The sequence below is a fragment of the Vulpes lagopus genome, chromosome 20 (genome assembly GCF_018345385.1).
Source record: "Vulpes lagopus strain Blue_001 chromosome 20, ASM1834538v1, whole genome shotgun sequence".
NCBI classification, from domain to species: domain Eukaryota; kingdom Metazoa; phylum Chordata; class Mammalia; order Carnivora; family Canidae; genus Vulpes; species Vulpes lagopus.
The window spans coordinates 10142998-10157544 of NC_054843.1; the positions used below are offsets into that span (position 1 = coordinate 10142998).

At 49.0% G+C, this 14547-nt stretch overlaps 1 protein-coding gene across 2 annotated transcripts in view; it reads left to right on the forward strand.

Annotated features, from left to right (window-relative positions):
- The first annotated feature begins 4850 nt into the window (after positions 1-4850).
- Positions 4851-14547, forward strand: part of RCAN1 (regulator of calcineurin 1) — a 96377-nt gene continuing 86680 nt past the window's right edge. Inside the window, exon 1 of one of the 2 annotated variants that reach the window (XM_041734994.1) lies at positions 4851-5194. In XM_041734994.1, the coding sequence (XP_041590928.1) occupies positions 4952-5194 (243 nt within the window). In that variant the 5' untranslated portion in view covers positions 4851-4951. Of the gene's footprint in view, positions 5195-5561; positions 5697-14547 lie in introns of those variants that run through there. The other variant, XM_041734996.1, reaches the window with a different exon arrangement.

The following is a 14547-nucleotide window of genomic DNA, read 5'->3' on the forward strand; positions in this document are numbered from 1 at the left end:
ATAACCAACCGTGGCTTTCTGAGCGTCTCTTCTCTTCTCTTCGGTCATCACAAGGACTGATGTGCAGGAAGGGGCTAGGGGAGGAAAATGCACTGGGGAAATGGGAGGATATGTTCGTGAAAACGTGTGTCCCTTCCCTCATTTCAAAAAAAAGAAGCTCTGAGAGCAGCTCTTTGCCCATGTTGGTTCTTTTCCCTTCGGGGTTTCTGAACATCTGGATCGAATCTGCTCCTGCGAGCCAAGGAGAAGGGAAGGCTCTTTATTAGATGCCCCCCCGGGAAGCAGGGGTAGGTCTTGGATTCTATCACCACGGGTGGAAAAAGACGACCAGCTAACAGTTCCCGAAGGACACGTCAGCAATTCTGTACCTGTCTGATGGTACAACAGCTCTTAAAATATTGCCTCCAATTTTGATGGATTTCAACCTTAGAAACGTCTGCGATCAAAGTTAAGCAGCATCCTTTGCTTACTTTCCACCTGTGCTGTTGACAGCCTATTTTCTGTTTTCTTCTTCCTTGGGAGAGGCCACACTGATCGTTGGCGTTAGGGTCGGTGAAAGCATGGACATAGGCGTCTGATTGTCTTCCATTTATAAGGCATGACGAAGATGGCAATTACTATAAAAGTTTATTTTCTTTTTTGTTGACGTTGTTTTTTGTTTTTAAAAGATTTTATTTATTTATTCGTGAGAGACCCAGAGAGAGAGGCAGAGACACAGGCAGAGGGAGAAGCAGGCTCCCTGTGGGGAGCCCGATGCGGGACTCGATCCCAGGACCCCGGGATCACGCCCTGAGCCGAAGGTGAAGATGCTCAACCCCTGAGCCACTCAGGCGTCCCTATAGAAGTTTATTTTCCAAGTGGAAGGGAGAATCTGACATTTTATTACCAAGTCTGCTGCCTGCAACAGGGCAAGAACCCGGGCACACCTCTAGATGCAGAAGACGTGACGTTAATCCTAATTATTGAGAGATTCTGTCGTTTTGCTCTGATATTGCAAGAGCTCTCCATCTCTCACCATCATGCCCAGTCCTAGCCTTGAGACCTGAGGGCAGGGCCTTCTTTAGGATCATCACTTTGGCCTGCATTTTAACTCCAAGCACCTCCTACCTTTGCTCTCAAATTCCTCTCCCATCCCTTCATTTCTTTCCCTCTCATTTTTCCCTCTCCTCTCCTTTTCCCCAGTTTTTCTTTGGTTCCTTCCCATTTCTTCTGTGTCCTTGAGTCCCAAGGGGCAGAGGCAGGGCAGGATGAGAGCAGGGGTGGTGTTCTGCTTTGCCATTTGCTGCCCGTTTGCCTGTGGGAGGGTCATTCCCTCTCTCTGAGCCTCGGTTCAAAGAACTGGGAGTCATAATACTTGTTTGTGAGGATTATGTGAGCTAGTTTATGTCTACACCCATTAATTAAAAGCTACCCAAAAGAAATCGGTATTATCATTGGGATCACCCAGACAACTAGGAAAAAAATGTCACTGTCTGATTTGCTGCCTGGAGAGGGAAAGGAGAGAGATAGTGGTGGGAATCCAAAGTCACAGAAGGAATACGTGATTGTGTCTGAGTCTCAGTGCTGGCTAACAGCATTCCAAAGTCAGGGACAGGTGACTTTGTCTTTCCCACTCGCCTGAGCTTGAACTTGTGCCTTTCTCAGCTCAGCAGCTGGCCAGCTGCAATGGCTGGCTGTGCATGCATTTCGGATTTCTTTCTCCTGGTGCGTTTCCCTGCTCACGAGCATTGTCCACAGGTCCTCTCTACTTGCTCTAAGCAGCTTAGGGTAAGCCAGGATTGAAAGAGCATCCTGTCCTAAGGGTGATGACAACAGAGACCCACCCAGCAACGGGTTGGCTGGGTGTTGTTTTTCCAAAACTGGTGCCACATCCCCTTTGTTACCCTTTTCAGAATGTCTGGCCAAGTTTACAGAGAGTTTTCAGCTCTGCAATGTCACCCACTGTGCCACAATTCATCTGATCCCCTGTGGCCTTTAGCACATGCTCCTTTTGGTAAACACCAGCTTTATTGAGATAGAATTCACATACCATAAAATTAACTCTTTGAAGTACAATTCAGTGGCTTTTAGTATTTTTACAGAATTGTGCAAATATCACCACAATCCAATTTTAGAACATTTTCTTTACCTCTCTCCAAAAAAAAAAAAAAAAAAAATCTTTACGGGCGCCTCGGTAGCTCAGTCAGTTAAGCATCTGCTTTTGGCTCAGGTCATGATCAAGGGGTCCTGGGATTGAGCCCCACCTCAGGCAGGGAGCCTGATTTTCCCTCTCCCTCTGCTTGCTGCTCTGCCCCCTTGCGCTCTCTCTCTATATCAAATAAATGATAAAAATTTTAAAGAAAATACCCTTCAGCACTTACTATATCTTCTCTCCTCTCCCAGCCCCTGACAACCACTAATCTACTTTCTATCTCTGTGGATTTGCCTCTCTTGGACATTGCATATAAATGGAATAATATAGTATATGGCTTTTTGTGACTGGCTTCTTTCACTTAGCTTAATGTTTTTCAAGGTTCATCATGTTATACTGTGTATCAGAACCTCATCCCTCTTTATGGTTGAATAATATTTCATTGTATAGCTGTACATCTGGCTTGCCCATTCATCTGTTGGTGAACATTTGGGTTGTTTCCATTTTGGGGCTATTTTTATTTTATTTTACTTTATTTTATTTATTTTTGAGAGAGAGAGAGCACCAGTGGGGGAGGGCAGAGTAAGGGCAGAGAGAGAGAATCCTAGGCAGGCTCCACATTCAGCTCAACGGGACTACTTTTAATAACAATACTATGAACCTTTGACTGTTGGTTTTGTGTGGATGTATGTTTTCATTTCTCTTGGGTTCATACCTAGAAAGGAATTGCTGAGTCCAAGAGTAACTCTATGTTTAACTTTTTCAGGACCTGCCAGACTGTTTTTCCAAAGTGGCTGCACCATTTTACATTCCCATCAGCAATGTAGGATGCCTCTTCCATTTCTTAATCCTTAGATCACATTCTATTTCATGAATTATATCTGCATGCATATTACTACCCCACTTGGATTTAAGCTCCTGGTGGCCACACATCGCTGTGAGATTGCCACAATGTCAATCATAGCACATGTTCTCAGTTATTAGCTGGACATATGTTTTTTAAAGATTTTATTTATTTATCCATGAGAGACACAGAGAGAGAGGCAGAGATATAGGCAGAGGGAGAAGCAGGCTCCCTGCAGGGAGCCCAATGAGGGACTTGATCCTGGACTCCAGGATCACGCCCAGAGCCAAAGGCAGATGCTAAACCACTGAGCCACCCAGGAGTCCCAGATATACTTTTTATTATAATTGCTTACACTTCATAACTAAATAGGAAAAGCCTACCTTAGGAGAAAATACAGGTCTGATTTTACACCTTCCAAGGAACCCTATACACATAAACAGGGTTACCATGTACTGGGCCCTTCCTGGACTCTTTCCATATATGACCCCACTTTTCATATCAGGAAACTAAGACTCAAGTTACTCGTCCCAGTAATTAACAGCAAAGCTGAAATTCAGACCTAGGTTTTCACTGCATCACGTCGTCTTTCACATCTTTCACGGCGAAGGAATTCCATCTATTCTGCCTGCCAGGGGAGAGAGAGAGAGAGAGAGAGAGAGAGAGAGAGAGAAGCTTTTTTGAGAACTTGTGCATTCCCTCTATAAACTTCCCCAATGGTAGGGGCCGATGTTTTGTTCCTTTCATTATCTACCTCCTCTTGTACATAGCACTTAGTGGCAACTCAAAAATTTACTTCTGATTATGTGAATTTTGAACTATGCTAGAATGACTAATAAGCTGAAATGTAAAAATAACGTATTGCCGTCAACAGCCTAGTGCAACGATAAAAATAAGGTACTGCCGGCAACAGCCTAGTGCAATGGTCACTGCGCCTATATGCGATCATATACGGTAAGCATCTAACCGCTCGCCTTCCCTCTATAAACTCCCCAGTGGTAGGGACCGATGTTTCGTTCATTATCTATCTCCTCTTGTAGATAGCACTTAGTGGTAACCCAAAAACTCACTCCTGATCATATAAATTTTGAACAATGATAGATAAGCTGACTTATAAAAATAAGGCTAGTGCAACGCCTGCTGCGACTATATGCGATCATATACGGTAAGCATCTAACCTCTCGCCTTCCCTCTATAAAACTCCCCAAAGGGAGGGACCGACGTTTCGTTCCTTTCATTATCTATCTCCTTGTAGATAGCACTTAGTGGTAACCCAAAAACTCACTTCTGATCATATAAATTTTGAACAATGATGACTAATAAGCGGACATATAAAAATCAGGCTAGTGCAACGCCTGCTGCGACTATATGCGATCATATACGGTAAGCATCTAACCGCTTGCCGATAGCCACGGAGCCAGAGCAAAACTGAATCTCGCTTAAATCCCCCCAGAGTTGGCCTGCGTGCCTCCAGACGTCACCTCCTGGGGAACCAGAGAAGCGCTGCGGCCCCAGATACCATCCGGCGCCCAAGACGCTGCCTGGCGCCGCGCAGCTGACACCAGCCGCGGGAAAAGAGGAACTGCCCGAACAGGCCTTTGCCCCTAAGCAGTATGGCCACCCCGAGGCTTCGGGTTGAGGGCGGTAGCATGAGGGTCACGTGAGGACAATCCCGTTCCCTTATTGGCTTTCTCTCCTGGAAGGGCGGGGCACCGTCGACCGCGGGGCGGGGCGGGGCGGCCTTAAAGGGCCCGCCGCTAAGCCCCCCCGAGCTCCGCCCCCGGGGCTGGGCGGGGCCTGCGCGCGGAGGCCGCGTCGGGAGCGGGGCGGGGGAGCCCCGGTGAGCGCCGCCGGCAGCGACGGGAGCCGGAGGGGGTTAACCGCCGAGTCGGCGGGCGGGAGAGCGCGGGGGGCGCGCGCGCGAGCCCGGCTCGGCCGACGGGGGCGCACGGGGGCGCGCGGGCTGGGGCGCGGGGATGGAGGACGCCGTGGCCGGGCCCCGGCTCCGGGCGGCGGCCGAGGCGGCCGAGGCGCGAGCGCAGCCCGGGGGGACGCTGCGGCCCTTCGCGCCGTTCTCGGGGGCGGCCGAGGCCGACGAGGGCGGCGGCGACTGGAGCTTCATCGACTGCGAGATGGAGGAGGTGGACCTGCAGGACCTGCCGAGCGCCACCATCGCCTGCCACCTGGACCCGCGCGTGTTCGTGGACGGGCTGTGCCGGGTGAGGGCCGGGCCGTCGGGCGGAGGGCGGAGGGCGGAGGGCGGACACTTGTTGCCCGGAGGCGGCGGCGCGGGCAGCCTGTGCAGCCGGGGCCGGGGCAGCGGGTGCAGCGCGGGTCCGCTCCTGGCCGGGCGGGGGCGGGGGCGGGGGCGCGCTCCCCGGGGCTCCCGGGTCCCCGAGCACCTGCCGGGCCGCGCGCGCACCCCGAGGCGGGGCTCCGGGCGCCGCGGCTGGTCCTCGCCTCCGGGAGACGCGGGTGCCCCGGGGTGGGGGGGCGTGAACCGGCCCCGGGGCGGGGGGGGGGCCGGGAGCGCGCGCTGCCGCCCCCGGGGCACGCTTGCACCGTCGCTCTGCGCTTATTAACTGGTTTGGGGAAGGGGGCTCCGCTCATTCATCGGGAGCAGGGAACAGACGTGGAGCGGCGACGTGACTCACTGTTCATAAATAGGACAACGTCTCTGCATTCTCAATCTGCACTCTTGGAAGAAAAGCCAATGTTTGGGTGAGGATCTGTGGTTGCTCATTATCCTGTGGCTGGCCAGTTTTGGTGGAACAGTGTTGGGGAGGGGGAAGGGACCCATTCTCTAGGCCTTTACAATAGTCAGGAATCTTGCTACGTGAAGGGGTGACATGCCACCATCGGGACACTCAGCACATGAGGAGCTCATTTTTATTATTATTATTATTATTTTTAATAGCTACCCAGTTTAGAAACTTAGGAGGGTGAGGGGGCAGGTATGAGTAATCAATGGTGGTGGCGTGGCGGGGAGGAGGAATTTATTTCAGATCTGCAATTAGCGTGCACAATAGAATTTGGACAACCTAGGCATTGCAGAATAAAGCCTGTCTTTGAGAGATATGCCTCAGGAGGAGAGCAGCTGTCAAAAAAAAAAAAAAAAAAGTGATGCTTTCCATGCTTGGCTCTGGGTCTGCGTATACTGTCAATGAACTTGTAGTTGAACGCCGCTGCCAAGAGGAACACCACTGTAGAACAGAGAATGCGTGCTTGCGTCCCATTTATATGTGATTTAGGTGCCCATCCACTTTCAGGAAGGATTTAGAGTGGCCGTGTGCTTAGGTAAGCTCCTGTGCATGCTTCCTAAAGCAACAGTCGTCGTAATAAATACAGGGTCCCACTCATCTTATTCTAAGACCTTTTCTCTTCCTGAGAGCAAGGTCTAGCCAGCGTTATCAAGTCTCTTTCCCAGGGGTCCCAGGCTGTCTTTCTGATGGAGCAGGGTCAGGTCATGTAAGACTGTGCCTATTCACTTGGCTGTGTAGCATTTTCATAGTTTTACAGTCTTCCCGATAAGTGTTGGGGACATTCCTGAAATTGCTTTGCATGAAATTTTGTCCACTTTGCAGGCTATTCATTTTAACAAGTGTTGGAGACTCCTCTTGGGCCAGGCACTGTTCTAGGCTCTGAGGGGGAGAGCAGTGAATGGAATGGCAACCTTGTCTTTGGGGCTCACCTTTTTGTTGGGGGCAACAGACTGTAAACAAATATGACATGTGTCAGGAGGTGAGAGTGCTATAGGAAAAAAGTAAAAGGGAGAAGATAGGGCAGCCCCGGGTGGCTCAGCGGTTTAGCGCCTGCCTTTGGCTCAGGGCGTGATCCTAGAGACCGGAGACCAGAGATCGAGTCCCACGTCGGGTTCCCTGCTTCTCCCTCTGCCTGTGCCTCTGCCTCTCTCTCTCTGTGTGTCTCTCATGAATAAAGAAATACAATCTTTAAAAAAAACAAAAAAGAAGGGGGAGAAGATAGGGAGGAGGGAGTGGAGATCTGGGAAGGAAGGGAGGATGATGTTTTATATAAGATGATCAGGGAAACGCTTGCTAACAAGGTGGTATTTTGAGCGGAGACAGTGGGCTAGCATCCAGACCTTTATTTATTCTTTTGCTATTTATTGAACGCTTACTATGTTCTCGGCGGTGGTGTAAGCCCGCTGGGTAGAGTGTTAAACACGATGAGTTTCCTTCTTATGGAAGGGGGGTCAGATAATTGAGAAAAGTAAGTGAATCTAGTGAGTGAGGAGGGGTCTAGTGAGTGAGGAGGGGTCAGATAATTGAGAAAAGTAAGTGAATCAGGTAATTTCAGAGAGTGACAAGTACAGCTGAGAGAGTAAAATAGGATAATATGCTAGGGAATGACCAAGGAGGGGACAAGGGCGGAGTCGTATCAGTCCTAATAGGTCCACTGCGGTGGTTCAAGTTAGTAAAGAACAGGTTAATCGGGGCAGGATGGGGGGAGTCCACCAGGGGTGTTGGGTTGAGGGGTAGAAGTAGCTGCCACAGCCCTAGGAGAGCGGCTGCCTGGCAGGAGCTGCAGGTGTCAGGGGGTGGGATTGAGATGCTAAAGCAGAGTGGCAAGGAGGAAATACCCACACTTGCCCTGGCTTTCTGATCTCTTTGGTGGAACCCAGCTGGCAGCCAGGAGGCCAGGGAGCCCCAGCAATAGGGTCCATAGGTGGGGTCAGCCTTCCAGAGCCCAAAGCAGGGTAGGGATGGCAGAGCGAGGCCCCGGGGACAGTGCAGGCAAAGAGGACATGCAGAGAGGGGTCAGTGTGGGGCCACTTTAGATGGAATGGCCCCAGAAGATCTCTCCGCACAGCTTGGACATGCTGGCAGGAAGAAGCTCCTTGTGTAGATTTTGCATGGCCAGTGTCCAGGCAAAGGGAAGAGCAGATACAGAAGTTCCAGGGCCCTGGTGAACTAACCGTATCCAGAGGACATGAAGGGACCATTGTGGCCGAGTGAGAGTAGGGGGTGGCTGAAGGTGGCCAGAACCGAGGAATGGTTCCATGGGGGGGGCGGGGGGGGCGTGCGCTTGGCAGCTATGGGAGGGGTTCAGATGTTACTTGTTTTTTTTTTTTTTTTTTAAGATTTTATTTTTTTATTCATGAGAGGCACAGAGAGAGAGAGAGAGAGAGGCAGAGACACAGGCAGAGGGAGAAGCAGGCTCCATGCAGGGAGCCCAAGGGGGGCCCGATCCCAGGTCTCCAGGATCACACCCTGGGCCGAAGGTGGCGCTAAACCACTGAGCCACCCCGGCTGCCCTGGATGTTACTCTTAACAGCAGAGGCTGAGTGGAGAATGTCTCTTGGGGAAGGAGGATGGGTGGTCAAGAGAGGAAGCCAGGAGACCCCTTGGCAGCTATTGCCTTTCCTTGTCTGTGGGAGCTATGAAGGTGTTTGGATTTGGGAGGAGGTGTTGGAGCAAAGAACAGAGCCTCTGCTTGAGCCCGTCTTCTCCTTTCGAGGGTCAAGAGCTTCAGAATGGGGGGGCGAGAAGCTTTGTGCAGTGTTGGTTGCACATCCATAGGCTCCTGTAAGATGTCAAACTATTGGTGCAGACACAGAATTCACTGGGCTAAGGGAATCCCAGGCCCTGAAGGCAAATAACTCTGCAAAACTAGGCAGTGAGAGCAGAAATCACTGTGGGGGGCCTTTGGTGAGTCTTCCAGTAAAAAGAATTTCTCATTCCGTTAAAACCATCCCTCTAGGTGGAAGGAGTGGCTTCTGGCGGCCTTATTATTTTAAAGGCCGTTCTCCCAGAAGCCCGGAAGCCCTCGTGATCACAGCTTGGGTGGTGTAATGAAAATGTCCTTCTACGTCAGGTCAGGTCGGTATTGTCTGACCCCCAAGTGGGCAGATCCATCCATCACTGCGTTGCTGACAAGTCCCTGTGCTGGGGATCTGGCTGTCCCCTGGAAACCAGTCTCTTGGAGGGTCAGCTGGATGAGTGGTGGTTAGTCTGTTAGGGCTGCTAGAAAGAGACACCACAGACTGGGTGGCTTATAAGCAGCAGACATTTATTTCTCACTGTTCTGGAGGCCAGCGTGTCCTCTTCTGGGTTGCAGACCTCTCACTGCCCTTCTGTGGTAGAGGGATGAGGGAACTGGGGGTGCAGGACTTTCTCATAAGCCCTGGTCCCATCCCCTGGCCTCACCTCATGACCTAACACCCCCTACAGGCCTCCCCTCCTCATACCATCACCTCCAGGGGTTAGGATGTCAACGTAAGAATTTAGGGGGAATACAAACATCCATACATGGTAGACGGTGTGAAGGAAAAAGACCGGGCCAGACTCCTTTACCTATGTTCATATTATTCTCTAACCATAGTCTTGATAGTGAGAAATCCATCTGAACCACCAGAGCACTTGGGAATTTCTGACCATAAACAGTTAGGTCTGATAGTTTGTTTTTGTTAGCCAGTTCATCATCAGTGCTGTAAATAATTTATAATAAATGTGTTTATTAAATGCTTATCTAAGAAACAACTGAAATTGTATCATCATTAATTTCAAGTAATAATACTAGAGAGATTCACGCCATTACGAATGAGTGGAAATTTTTATTAAAAGATTGTTTTCAGGGCACCTGGGTGGCTCAGTCCGTGAAGCATCTAACTCTTGATTTCGGCTCATCATGACTTCAGGGTCATGAGATCAGGCCCTGTGTTGGGCTCTGTTCAGGGTATGGAGCCTACTTAAGGTTCTCAGATTCTCTCCTTCTCCCTCTGCCCCTCTTTCTCCTCTCTTAAAAAAAAAAAAAAAAAAAGATTATCCTCTCTTGTACAAATATTAACCTACCATATCCCATTCCCATTACTGTTCTCTTTTTGCAAACCTTTTTTTTTTTTTTTTCCACTAAGAAAGCACAGCAGTGATTTGAACCAAGAATTGCAGGTGCTTTGGCTTGTTGGTGCTGGTCCGTTGGTTTCCTCGAATAAGACCCATTTATTCAGTCCTCATCAAGCTCACCAGAAACTTAGGAGTTCTCAGATAATAATCGGTGAGTTTCCGGGCAGCGAGTGTAGTTCCATATGGTAACAGAAATGAATACCATTTTTCTTGTTGCCTGAAACATGAGTGCATGTTTGATTGATCAAGCTTTGCCCGAAGGATAAGTCAGAAAATATTAATCATAAGAGAATTTACTCTTCTCTAGTGAATAAACTCCCCTCCTTTAAAACAAATGCCCACTTAAGATTTGTGATACTGACATGGCTTTCTTTGAAAAACGGGAAATACTTGGAGAGCCATAAAAGGAGCTTGAGTGGTGGCCTTAAATTCTTTATGTTAGGGAAGACCCCAAGCAGATTGTACTTTAGCTGCACAGGAGAGTCCCTGGAGACTTTTAAAAATCAGCCAGGGGTAGGAAGGAAGGGAGGGAGGAGAGAGAGAGAGAGAGAGAAAGAAAGAAAAAAGAAAGAAAGAAAAAGAAAGAAAGAAAAGAAAGGAAGAAAAGAAAAAAAAGAAAAGAAAAAGAAAAATGAGCCAGGCTGGGGGCCACCCTGACCAACTCCAGTCTTGGGCTGGAAACCACTGGGAACCACCTTTTTTAGGCAAAAAGTCCCCCTCATTGCGAGGCAAGGTTGAAGACCATTGTCCTACCTAGAAGGGGTTTTGCTTGACCAGAGGCGTTGTTGTGCCATGAAAATATCATTGAATAATTGACCATTGGGTTCCATTTTTTTTTAAAGATTTTATTTATTCATGAGAGACACAGAGAGAGGCAGAGACACAGAGAGAGGCAGAGACACAGGCAGAGGGAGAAGCAGGCTCCCCAAAAGGAGCCCAATGCACGACTCAATCCCAGATCCCAGGATCAGGACCCTCATGAGCCAAAGGCAGACGCTCAACTGCCAAGCCACCCAGGCCTCCCCTTTGGGTTCCATTTTGAGCCACGTCTGTGCCTTGATTTCCTTGAGTCTAAAATAGGAGTCAGGCCCTTGGTCTGGCGCCTCCCTTCTCTGAGTGGTGTTTGACCTTGTAGCTGGAAAGCTGGATGATTGGCTGTCAGCCCTGGAGCCCAAGCCTTTGGGAGGTGACCTGTGAGATAAGAGCATGTACTTGAACACGGGATTGCCTCCCGTGGCCTTCGGGTGCATCCCCTTCTGCTGCTGCCAAGCGGCAGATCCTGGACTTGTGCTCCCCAAACTGGTGTTTTGGCAGATAAGACACCGTGCAATAGTCGTTGTTGACTGAGATGTTGTTGAGGTCCAGGGTAGCATGGCTGGTATGCGTAGCTGCTGCTCACAAGGTACGTGGTGGTGTTTGTGCCTGCCAAGTCCTCCTGTGGCAGCGTGCTGGAAAATGTGACATCCCGGCAGGACAGTAGCGCTCAGGTTCCACTGCCGTGTAAACTCCAGGCGCTTGCGGGCCGTTTTCACCTTTCACCCTAGTGTCGCAGGCACTTGGTTCCTCAAACTTAAACTATGCCTAAAATTGCCCCCTGAAGCCCCCTGGAGAGCAGAAGGACAGTAAGCCAATACGATCTGGTTTAATTTATTTGGAAGCGTGCAGAATGTCCCATGTTCAAAGACAAAACCAAAACCTAGGTGTTATGTATGTGCAAAGTTTATTTCAGAATTTTATTCACTATTTCCCCAATTTTAGAATTTCTGATTCTTATATAAATCAAATGATTTTTTTATATCCGTGAAGTTCCTTTGATCCCTGCCCATCACTGCGAGCAAGTGTGTGGTTGCCTTTCAGCTCAATCCGCCACCACCACACATCGCTCAAAGCATTTTTCCTCGGCAGCAGTAGCTTCAAATGTCATTGCCCGTAACTACAGCGTTCCGAGCCCCAAGACATTACATAAGGGAACAAAAGACAAATCGGCTTTGTGATAGAACAGAATAGCTAATGCAGAGGCTGCTAGATTCCAATTCCTGTGTTTATATTTTAAGCTGTATCCTCTCTTTCCTTTTTTTTTTTTTAAGGTTTTATTTATTTGAGAAAGAGAGAGAGCGAGCGAGGGAGAGAAAAGAGAACGCAAGAGGGAGAAGCAGATTCCTTCCTGAGCAGACCCCAATGCAGGGCTCGATCTCAGGACCCTGGGATCACGACCTGAGCTGAAGGCAGATGCTTCACCAGCTGAGCCACCCAAATGCCCTCTTCCTCCTTTTAAAAAATTGTAATCAAACGGTAGAATGCACTCCTTGCATCTGTGTCATTGGAGGGGGCCTGTTTCCCTGGTGTGTGACTGCATCACGCCTGGTCAGTCATAGCCGGCTGGCACACACAGCAGGGCCGAGCACACACCTGCCTGTGTGGAGGGTGAGGGCCTCAGACCCCCTCGTACGCATCTTCTATGCACCATTGTTAGGAGCGCCAGTCATTTGAAATACAATTCAGTGGTGAGAGAGGTATTTTTTTTCCTTTTGTAAGTACTAATCACCACCCAAACGTGGAGATGCTGACAGTAAATGACGGTATTGTGTTCTCTGAGCATTGACAGGCTCTACCTCGGCAATGGGAAGTAAAAATAGCTCTCCTGCCCTCGTTGGGCAAAACAGATACACTTTCAAAACATAACCAGTAGGAACATATTAAGTCCTTCAACTCGAAAGTTTGATGTTGGGAAAAGGGTTGCCTTCACGTGTACATGTCAGTCACTGTACCAATCATTTGCTGGATTTGATTTAGTTGGCATAGAGTGTTTTAATTAATTTATTGATTTTTAACATCCAAAGATTTTTTTTTTTAAGATTTTATTTACTTATTCATTAGAGACACACGGAGAGAGGCAGAGACACAGGCAGAGGGAGAAGCAGGCTCCATGCAGGGATCCCGATGCGGGCCTCGATCCTGGGTCTCCAGGATCACACCCTGGGCCGAAGGAAGGCGCTAAACGGCTGAGCCACCCAGGGATCCCCAACATCCAAAGATTTAATTGGGTTGATATGCTCGCGTTCCCCACCCAAGTGTGTATGTGAAGGGGCAGTGCTGTCTGATAGCTAAGGTATGGATCTTCAGCATATCTGCCCTACACGCTTACACACATGAGTCTGAAGAAGCTATGTTGCTCCACCTGCCCCTTCGTGCCTTAGTTTCCCTACCTGCAAAGTGGAGGTGATAATATAGCACGTACATGTTACGATGCACATAAAGAGCATCTCACTGTCATGCAACGTCCGCTGATGTGTTTTTTATCTACTGCTATGCGCCAGACTGACTCAAAACTTAGCAGTTGAAAATAGTAAATTTTATTATCTCACAGCATCCAAGGATCAGGAATCCAGGGATGGCTTAGCCTGGCCTGCCTCCCTCTCTCTCTCCATCTCTTTCTCTCTCTCTCCCCCTCTCTTAGTCTGCAGTGAAGTATCAGCTGCAGCCTCATCTGAAGGCTGCACTGGTGGAGTGTGTGCTTCCAGGCTCACTCACATGGCCGGCAGCAGGACTGCATTTCTGGGGGGGTTGTTGGGCTGAGGACCTCCCTTCCGTGGTGGCCACTGGCTAGAGACTTCCCTTGTTTCCTTGCCACATGGACCTCTCTGTAGGGCAGCTCCTGACCTGGCAGCTAGCTTCCGTCAGAGCAAGTGAAGAAGGACATGTGAGAGGCATGGGATTCAGAGTCTTTTGGTACCCTGATCTGAGAGTGAAATCCACCACATTTGTTTTGGTCTGATCATGAGAAGTGAGGCAGTAAGGCTGACCACCGCAAGGGACAGGGGGCGTGCACCAGGGCAGGGACTCCAGGGAGGTGGTCACTGGGGCCATCTCAGGCTGCCTGCCACACAAGCTATTAGTTCCCTTTTTTTCTTATAAACTTTTTGACTTCTTGGGGCAGCTAACATTCAGAAGTGTTCATTACGGTATTTTCTAACCTGACTTTTTTTCAGCTTCAACCCTAGAAAAGAGAAGTTCTATTCTCCGCAGTTTGAGACTGCACCACTGAACATCAAATGCTTCATTGATAGGATTATAGCTAGGTTATTGAGTTTCTAACGTATCAAAAGCTGTTAGCCACCGTGTTTCTGAAAGAAGAGCTTGGGAAGCTAGATCCATTTACATCGGGAAGAGTCCGTATTTTTCCTTTCGGTACTAATTTCAGCAGGTGTGTATGCAACTCCCATGTGAGGTCCTAATCAACACCAGAGAGCAAGTATTTGAGGCTGGCCTGAATTCAGATTGAAGAGGCGAAAATGTGACTTCATTCAGAGAGCCAAGTCTGGGTTTTTTTTGTTTTCACTCAACAGTAGCTTGTTTTCCTTCCCACCTTAATACCTCTTGTAAAACTTTTTTTTTTTTCAAAGATAATAAAGTAGTTCCCATTCATTAACGTGAAGTGCCTCCTTATGTGTAATCTGTTGCTTTTCATCTTCTTACGAGAACTGTATGCAGTAGGTGCTGTTACCATCCCCATTCCACAGATGTGGAAACGGGCCAGCAGAGGCCAAGCTGCCTGTCCCAGTCACAGAGCCAGGAAGCGTGCAGGTCCCATGATTTCATTTTAGCCAACTTCAGAGCCTATGCTGGAATCATCTTGCAGTGTGCGGTGCAGCAATGCACATGAATTTTTCATATCTTTCACATCTTATTGAAACCCCAGGGCAGCTCTA